This window comes from Jaculus jaculus, chromosome 1, assembly GCF_020740685.1.
Source record: "Jaculus jaculus isolate mJacJac1 chromosome 1, mJacJac1.mat.Y.cur, whole genome shotgun sequence".
Lineage (NCBI taxonomy): Eukaryota > Metazoa > Chordata > Mammalia > Rodentia > Dipodidae > Jaculus > Jaculus jaculus.
The window spans coordinates 104,617,322-104,626,565 of NC_059102.1; the positions used below are offsets into that span (position 1 = coordinate 104,617,322).

General features: G+C 48.8%; 1 protein-coding gene across 2 annotated transcripts in view; it reads right to left on the reverse strand.

The window, feature by feature from the left end:
- Positions 1 to 9,223, reverse strand: part of Tln1 (talin 1) — a 33,272-nt gene extending 24,049 nt beyond the window's left edge. The window contains exons 1-8 of one of the 2 annotated variants that reach the window (XM_045130559.1): positions 9,096 to 9,223; positions 3,227 to 3,394; positions 2,895 to 2,992; positions 2,205 to 2,334; positions 1,491 to 1,643; positions 1,164 to 1,306; positions 945 to 1,072; positions 230 to 290 (exon numbers count right to left, since the gene is read on the reverse strand). In XM_045130559.1, the coding sequence (XP_044986494.1) occupies positions 230 to 290; positions 945 to 1,072; positions 1,164 to 1,306; positions 1,491 to 1,643; positions 2,205 to 2,334; positions 2,895 to 2,992; positions 3,227 to 3,356 (843 nt within the window). In that variant the 5' untranslated portion in view covers positions 3,357 to 3,394; positions 9,096 to 9,223. Of the gene's footprint in view, positions 1 to 229; positions 291 to 944; positions 1,073 to 1,163; positions 1,307 to 1,490; positions 1,644 to 2,204; positions 2,335 to 2,894; positions 2,993 to 3,226; positions 3,395 to 9,095 lie in introns of those variants that run through there. The other variant, XM_004658335.2, reaches the window with a different exon arrangement.
- Between the last annotated feature and the right edge of the window lie 21 nt (positions 9,224 to 9,244).

A 9,244-nucleotide genomic window follows, 5' to 3' on the forward strand; every position in this document is an offset into this window, starting at 1 on the left:
CCCTGTCTCAAAAAAGGTGCGTGAGTGGGAATTCTACAGCAAAAGCAGTGACAGGGTTGGACTAAAGGCCCAGTCTTCCTCTTTCTTGGCATAGGACAGATGGGAGCATAGCTGGAAGAACAAAGGCAAGGTGAGCAGCAGGGATGGAGAGGAGGTGGAGGTCCACTTAGCCAGAGGATCGAGCAGCCAAGCTCCCAAATCACCCCAGACACTCCCCACCCCCATTCACCTGGAAGATCTTACGCTCTCCCTTCTGCTTCACATACTCCTTGGGCAGGAAGTCCTTCAGGCTACACCAGAAAAGGGAGGGTCAGCATGTAGTGGATAGCATCAGGGACATGTGGGCCATGAACTGTGGGCCTAGAGGTTTGAGGAAATGTCTAGGACAGTATCATCTTTGAGGAAGAGGACTCTGAGGAAACTGGGTCTGGACTGTCTTTTGGAACAGTGGTGACATAATATGAGCTCATTTGACCTGTGTCTGTTTCTGTGGGGAAGGGGCCTAGAGGAATTTAGGTTGAAGGCTTAGTTCCCTGAGGAAAAGAGGAGCCAAGATGGGCAAAAGGTCCTGAAAAAGATGACCATGTGCTTAGGAAAATGAGAAATCTATGCCAGACTATACATTCTGAAAAATATGAGTGGAAGAGACTTGAAAACTTTTAAATCTAATGCATCCCATGTAGAAAATATTATTCTACTTTTCTTTGGCTAATATAGCAAATTCTTTAGAAAAATCTTTTTAAAAAGTTACAGGGGAAGGGAATGGGGCAGAGATACAGAACTACATTCATATTCTGATAGAGCCAGTGAGGAGACAAAGGAATATGGTGGCTGGCCTTACAAGAGGAAATAGGGGGAAAAGGCCTGGAATAGAGATAGATCATTGGGTTACAATGGAAGGGAGTCCCAAGCCATGACAGGGTACGGGGATGTGGGTCACTTACTCGAGGAAACCAGCCTTATGCTTCTGCTCATTGTGGGGTCCAAACTGGATCTGGCATTGGAAACCAGCAAATTCACAGGCCTTGTCAAAGGAGACAGGATGGGAGCCATTCAAGATGTCATCTCGTGCCTGGAGAACACAGGAAAGGAACCCATATTGTATGGATACCCTCAACGAGCTTTGGTCCCCTCTGCCTCACTCACGCCGCTCCCCTCTGTACCTGTACGTAAAGGAGATTCAGCTGTACAGGGTCTCGGGAATCCACATTCTGGTCTGAGTAGAAGAACTTTCTCCGCAGCAGCAGTGTCTCATGCTCTTCTACTCCCTGCTCCCTCAGTGTCCGGCCATGGTCCAGCCAGTTCACTAGGACATAGAGCCCCCTCAATGGCAAACCCTCATGTCCCCCACGGTGCCTAGTACTAGTATCTGGGTTTTTGTTTCCTTTTTCTTTGGGAGGGAGTGTTCTCAACTAAATGTGAATTCCAGGATTCAGAATAAATAAGGAAGAAAATACCCCCACCATGCCCTTTCTTCTAGTTCTGCTTACACTCGTCATCTGTGTGCAATTTCTGCTTTAGTTTCTCCATCTTCTTTTCATCTCGCAGCAAGGTCTTGTCTTTTCGTAAGGTCCCTGTCCCCTCATCTTTTTTCTCTTCCATCAGCTCTCGAACTAGTGAATATTCATCATGGTTGGTGATGCCTGAGGGAGGGAGGTCATTTGGTATCCAGGTCTTTTTTTTTTTTTTAAATGTTTCATTTATTTATTTGAAATAGAGAAAGGAGGAGGGAGGAAGGGAGGGAGGGGGACAGAAAGAAAGAGAATGAGCACACCAGGGTCTCCAGCCACTGCAAATGAATTCCAGATGCATGTGCCCCCTTGTGCATCTGCCTTATGTGGGTCCTGGAGAATCGAATTGAAATCCCTTGGTTTTGTAGGCAAACACCTTAACCTCTAAGCCATCTCTCCAGCCTCCAAGTTTTTTTTGTTTTTTTTTAATCTTGAGAGAGAGAGATATGGGCGGCGGGGCGGGGGGGGTGCACACAGATGGATAAAGATTGGGCATGCCAGGGCTCCAGCCACTGCAAATGAACTCCAGACACATGCACCACCTTGGGCATCTGGCTTTACGTGGGTCCTGGGGAATCAAACCTGGGTCCTTTGGCTTTGTAGGCAAGTGCCTTAACTTCTAAGCCACCTCTACAGCCCAGTGTCCAAGTCTTTTGACAGAGTTGGAGCCTTCTGCCCTCCCTGACCCCTTACCAATACGGGCACAGATGGTCATGAGCATGTCAGTGACAGTCTTGGAATCATCCACCATGATAGTCTTCACAGCTCCGTCGAGCATGCGGATCTTCAGGGGTCTCTGTTTCTTCCGGTACTCCATGGTGTCCTGTTGGAACAGGAAAAGGAGGTCAGGGCCTATTTGAGCTACAGGCATCACTTCCTTTTTACACAGCCAGAGAGGAGGAAAGAAAGTGAATTCCCAAGGCTGGAGAGATGGCTTAACGGTAAAGGAGCTTGTCTGCAAAGCCTAAGGACCCAGGTTCAATTCTCCAGGTCCCAGGCAAGCCAGACGCAGAAGGTAGCACACACGTCTGAAGTTTGATTACAGTGGCTGGACGCCCTGGCGTGCCAATTCCCTCGCATTTAAAAATAAAAAAATGCCAGTCTGTTGGGCTTGCCTCAACAAAAAAAAGTAGCTTACTAAATGAAGACTATGGTGATGATTCCTTCAAAAGCAGGCATTATGACTGCCCATAATAGAAAGCAACATGGGCACACTGGGATATACCTCAGTGGTGGACTGTTAGCCTAGTATATACAAGGCCCTGGGGGAGGAGAAAGCCACATAGGGAAGGGACAGAGACAAGAGCTCTCTGAGTGCTGAGAACAAGTGGGACAGGAAGAACTAATGGGAGAGGATGCTGGTGGTTCCTGACAGATACTCACCCCATTTCGGAGCATGTAGTAATCCAAAGCTTTCCCAGCCTCTAACCATATGCCCTTTTTGGGGTCATCATCTGACAGAAACAGACCAAAGTCGCTGGCTAAAAAAGAAGGCAGATCATTTAGACTTGTGAAGACCTCCTGTGACTGAATGGCTCCACCCCTGCCCCTTAATGTTTTATCTATAACCTTGGTCCTAAAGTAGAAGAAGGAAGCCTTGAAGAATAGGTATGAGATGTGAGTAGCCTTAGGTCACAATGGAAACATCCCTCAAGGCCAAAAGCCTGAGAAGGAGAGAGGACTCCCACCCCCTCCAACTGGGTAGTCAGACTCACGAGGGCCAGCCAGGGCCTCTGGGATCCGCTCTCGAATCATGCGGCAGGCATCATACACCATGGTGGATGGCTCGAACTGCATTGTCTTCACCACATTCCCAATGCTGATCTTCAGCGAAAGCGCAACCATGGTGGCGGCTTTTGCTCTCCAGCCTGGCTATACCTAGTCTGTGGCATTAAGGCATTAGAATACACTTTCTGGAGAAGAGGTTCCTTGGTCAGTGGAGTACCAGAGAGGGTTTTCTGTTGTTGTTCTTAAGGAGGATTCATCAAAACAATAATAAAGTTCTTTTTAGCCAGGCGTGGTAGTGCACACCTTTAATACCAGCACTTGGGAGGCTGAGGTAGGCAAAGTTAGGAGGATCATTGTGAGTTCGAGGCCACCCTGAGACTACAGAGTGAACTCCAGATCAGCTAGAGTAAGACCCTACCTCAAAACAAAACAAAACAAAATTTATTTTTGTTTAACAATTTCAAGGAGTGAAAGATTATTTACATCAAATGGACTAGTCCTGACCATTTACTATATTCCAGGGAGAGGCTGGTCTTCAGCGTACAACAGCAAGTCCGAAATGCTGTCACTGGAGGATACTGCCCTGCCCACACCACTGAAATTCATGCCTTTCTTCTTCCACGTGCCCCTGTCCCTGCTCATCTCCTTTCCCATCCCTACCTTTGCCTTGTTTTTGTCTTTCCCTGGGCCAGCATTTCTCTCCCTTTGCCTCCCACTGTGTCCTATTGGCTTTCCCTTGTCTGGGACTTTCAGAGTGCTACCCTGACTCACCATGTGACTTTCTTTTTCACAGGTTAAGCCTCCGTCTCTGTGAAATGAAGACATTATATAATTCCCAACAACCCCTGAAGCCAGCAAATAGCCTCTAGCTAGCCTGTTAAGGAGACCAAATACTGGCTATTCTGTCCATGCAGGTCCACTCCTGTCCCAGCTTTCTTCCAGCCTGACGTGTAAGGGGGGGGGGAGAGGAGTCCTTAATGAGCAGGGCCTCTTAGTTGCTTCCCTATCCATTATGATAAAATTATAATTCTCTGTCCAAAGAGATCTCTGATATGACCTAGCCAACATTTCAATTTTGCAGAAGGGGCAAAAGACCCTGGGCAGAGAGGAGAAAGCTTCAAGGAAGGTGAGATAAACACCCAGTCTTTCTAACTTAGACAATGCTCCTTTCAAGTCACCAAGTTGGTACTCAGCCCTTACTGCCCCTCTACTGTGCTCTCTTCTTCAGCAAGTCCTTCTCTGACTTCCTCCACCTTAGTTACCTCCCCAGACAAGGTTTTTAGCAGCTCAGAATATGCGAGTCCTACCCAACTTTCTTCTACTCTTCAGCCACCACCTCACAATGGGCTATAGGAGCCACAGCAGGCAGCCGGTGGTTCAGTCCCAAGAGGACAAGTCTGCCCAGGAGAGGATGATGTGACCTAGTGTGACACAGGACTGGGGGCCTCTTTACTAAGAGAAGGAACAAATGCAACCTCCCTATGCCTCTCCTGGCAAATTGCTAGCCCAAAAGGATAAGCAGAACTGGGACATGATTGGGAAGCCAAGGATACAGAAAGCATTTGAGAACTAGGGAAATTTAAATTAGCAAAGTGTGGAGGGTGAAGAAGGCAAGATGGGGTGGGAGAGTGGAAAATCTAGGTAGAAACACAGATGTGCAAAAGGTCTGGATTAGTAACTAGCAGGCTAGCTCTGACCTTACAAACAGTTTAAGAGCTCAAAAGAGAACCATAGCTTACTTTCCATCTTTACCCCAAATAAGAGTACCCTTCCAGTCTCCTCAGTTTTAGCTCTCTGCCCCTCCCCATTCCTAGGGCACCTCTCCCAATAGTGGCACAGACCTGATGTGGGGTGCTGACCACAAGGGTCAGAGAAGCAGGAGTCCCAGGAATTAGAGCAGGACTGAAAGAACCCTTTACCCTAAGCTAAAATTGCATGCTCCCCCACCCCCATTTCCTCCGGACATTTGGATACCACTTCTTTAGAAACCTCTGGTGACACCCCGATAAGGGAGTTGAGTCATGCCAACTCTAACCTCTAGGCCAGTCCTGACTGGCTAGCCAGTTAGCCCAAGGCAAAGAAAGGCAAGAATTGGTCCCTGAATTAGGGGGTAATGGTGGCAAAAAACAAGGCCCCTGAAGAACTGAGAGGACTAGACACTAAATGGTTCCTGCTCTGGTCTGAGAACTCTGCTTCCCTTCCCATCATGTTTTGTGGAACATCAACAACACCCCTTCTATGTCCCCCTCCCAGCAAACTCCTCCTCCCTCAATACATTCCTGAGATGCATTCCAGAGGAGTTGGGCAATTGGAGGGGGGGGGGATGGAGGACAGGAGGTCAAATCCCAGCAAGGAATGGAATGTAAAGTGTACCAGGCAAAGGAATTTGGGGGTACATGGAGAATATCATTAGTGTAGATACCCACAAAGGGAACTGCAGAAGAACAGGGAGTTACAGAAAGGGACAAAGGGAGAGAGAAAACTCAAGGCAGAGTCAGAATGTAAGAGGGTTGGGGGAATAACACTCAGTCTGTTACCAAATTTGGCCTCTGAGTCCTGCAACCGCGAGGAGATGGGGGGGGGGGAGGATTTTTGAGTGAGACTGACATATCCGGCCTCAGGCTGCTAGAGGCTCATTCAGGTCTGGACTGGGCAGCTGAAGGGCTGGACCTGACTTCCTACAACAGTGTCTTCACATGTGACACAGGCACACTCATTCTCCCTCAGGCACCCAGGCCTATGCCCAGAGCTCTTTCCCACAAAACTACCTATACTGTCTCTACATTCACCTTATCTCAATCTCCCAACCCCTTCACAGACACATCATCTTGCAGGAACTCCATCCTGTGTGCACAGCTTCCCCAAAAGCATACCAGGCCCTAATGCCTAGGACTCCAACATCTCTCTTCCTGTTACATATACATTCTCCCTCCACTCACCCAACAGGCACTCCTCAAGGGCCAATTGTAAGGAAGGGTCTAGGCCAAACTTTTAGTGGTTGGGTAAGATAAATATAGAGTTACTATAAAGGCTGGGATACGATAAGAGCCAAAATGTGTATGTACATTCAGAGAAGGGATCCCTTTATGAGAGGGAAGTGGAACCCAAAAGTGAAAGGTGTCATTTAACATTAGGATTAAAAAAAAATAAAGATAATGAAAAGTAATAGTGATTTGTCATTTATTGACTGCATATTTTATACATCACTTCAGTTAATCCTTACAACAACTCTGCAAGGTAGGTGTCACTTCCATTTTTACAGATTAGGAAATTGAGGCTCAAGAAAAGTTAAATACTTGTCCAGATAATATGTTGTGAAGCCAGCATCCGAACCCACGTCTCTCTGACTCCAAAGCCCAAGCTCTCTCCATTACGCCTGCTGGAGATGAGTCAAAGGTAGCATTCCAGGCAGAGAAAATAGCATAAGCAAAGGTGCAGAAGCAGATCGTGGAGGAACATTCGGGGAAGTGAGCAGGCAGGCTGGTTGAAGCACAGGGTACCTGCAAGGGAGCAGTGGTGGGGAAGTCAGGGTTAGGGTGGAAAGGCTCCAGGGAGGCAGGGAAGGGTGTGGGGAATTCTACCTACTGGGGTGGGGAGGCAACAACAGGAAGCCAAGGAAGCTTTAAGCATAGAAGGGACAACACTAGAACTAGATAACAAAAAAAGCTTTGGTGATAGGTTAGAAGAATGCTATATTAGTACAACCAGAGATAATGAAGCCAGAGCTATCATCGTGGAGAGGAAGCCGCCACTCCTAAGAAATTCTAAATAGAAATGACAGAACTTGATGACAATCTGCTCTGTCAACCCTCAGGGACCAGAGCCCAAAGTCAGGCTGGGGACCGATAGCTTCCTATAATCAGCAGCGACTTAGTGACTAGGAGGGAAGTTTCAGTTTAAGTAATAAACTAGGAAGAGGTCAGAGTAGGAATGAGGCTGTGGAGAAAAAAGGGATGTGGTAAGCATAATAGGTAGGGGTACCCGGGTGGGGTTAGCAGGCTGGGAATAGGGACAGCAGGATGTAGAAAAAGGCTGAGAGAGGAAACATACTGCACCATCAGTAACTGAATCAAATCGGGAAAGGAGAATGATTCTATGGGCAGTGGCTAAGCTGAGAAATGACTGTGAGGTCAGAGGCTAGGCGAGGTTACAAGGGGTTTGAGAAGAGAGAGGATAGGGTGGGGTTGGGGGACTGAAGGGACACTAGCAGTGTCCAAGTCGTGTTAGAGTTGGATGGGGAAGGGCAGTACTGGGTACAACCAGTGGCTGAATCAGGCTGGGGAGGGGATAATGCTGTGGTCAGTGGCAGGGTCAGGCTGGGAGTGAAATGGGGGTGTGGTCAGTGGCCTGGCTGGGCGTGGGATCACTGAGACCCAGTTTCCTCTTTGGGTCTCGTTTCCTCTTTTCAGTTGGAGAGTGGGGGAAGGGATATAGAACTGGATGTACAATTAAGAGACTAAAGGAGGGTCAAAACCAGGGGATGCACATGTGGGGGGAAGTGGTAGAGGGGGTCGTTAGAAGATTCTACAGGTGACTATATGGTACATAGGTGCGTAATTGGGTAGAAATGGTGGGAGAGTACTTTATAACTATGAAAAACTCTGATATGGGTGTAGGTAAATTAAAGCATGATGTATGGATGAGGGGTGGGGAGGAAGGATGGGAATGACGGTACAATGAACATGGAAGAATTAAGAACAAGGAAAGTGTTTGTAAGACAGTATGAAGGAAGAGTATGCCACACAGAGCCAGGGATGAGGGGTGGGGAGGAGGATCAAGAGCCTAGGGAATGAGGGAAGAGGGAAACAGTGGAGCTAACGGTCAGGGAATTCAGTCACCCCCTTCTCTCCTGACAACACTGTTTCCGTGGTTGGCTTCCCCCTCAAGTCATAGTCTGAGCTTTCCTAGGCAGTCCTCCCCTTATGACTAGGCCTTTAACATTAATTACATCTGCTGGGTCCCTGCCCTTTTTGTTTTTTTAAACCTCCCCTCTTGTCAAAAAATCCCTGCCCCCATGTGTGGCAGCCTCAAAAAGTTTTAGGGTTAGAGAGTAGAATAAATCATGTGGTGTACTAGGTGCCTGCAATTCTAGCTGAAGCCCAGAATCCCGACCTGAAATTAGCTTGTCATCTCTGGGTGGAAGAAGGCTCTGTGACTACCCAGGAATAAAGGAGCTCTCCATAAAACCAAGGCATTTACTTGCTGCCAAACTCTTGAATATTACCTGCACAAGGTCACTGCCATGGCCCTAAAGTTGCCTCCAATTCTAACTCACCTTTTCACTGTTTAGCCTTAACAATGACCATGACAATGGCCTTTAATCCCCAAAGCGGACTTCTAACCTAATTCCTGTTGTTGATCCTTAACCTGTCCCTGTACTCTTGACTTATGCTGGTCATTCCAGAAAACAAAATAATGACTTCGACTTGAAACCTTACCCACACAAAACGGACCTGACTCATACAAATCATCCTTAAAATTTAGCCCAGCTTTACAACTTCTAAAAGTGACTCCTAAACACAAACCCAAAGTTTTCCTACCCACACACCCGCTATCAGCTAACACCAGAGCCCATCCCCGCCCCGGGCCTCATTGCCACCCCCAATTCCTCGCCCTCCCCCAAAACCCATTCTCAGGCCAGAGAACTTGCTCCCATGAAAGAGGCCCGTCTCTCGCCACACGAAGGCCGGCTTTGACTCCGAGCCCAGACCCAAACACACCGGACGCTGACCCCCTCCAACAGGAACCGACCCGGGACACGCAGGAGAAACTGGGGGCCCCGCCCGCCTACCCGCCCGTCCTCCTCCCCCGACGGGCCGGGCCCCGCAGCCCCACCCCGGCCCGCTCCGGCCTTACCTGCGCTGTCCGGCTCGGTGCCCCGCCCGCCGGCCCCGCTAACCCGCGGAGTTCTCCGGGTCGCTGTCGGGCTCTGGCCTCGCCCTCCCTCCGGCGCTCTCGGCCACTTCCGTCCCGGGCACGGCGTCCCCCACCCGCGGGCGGCGCCC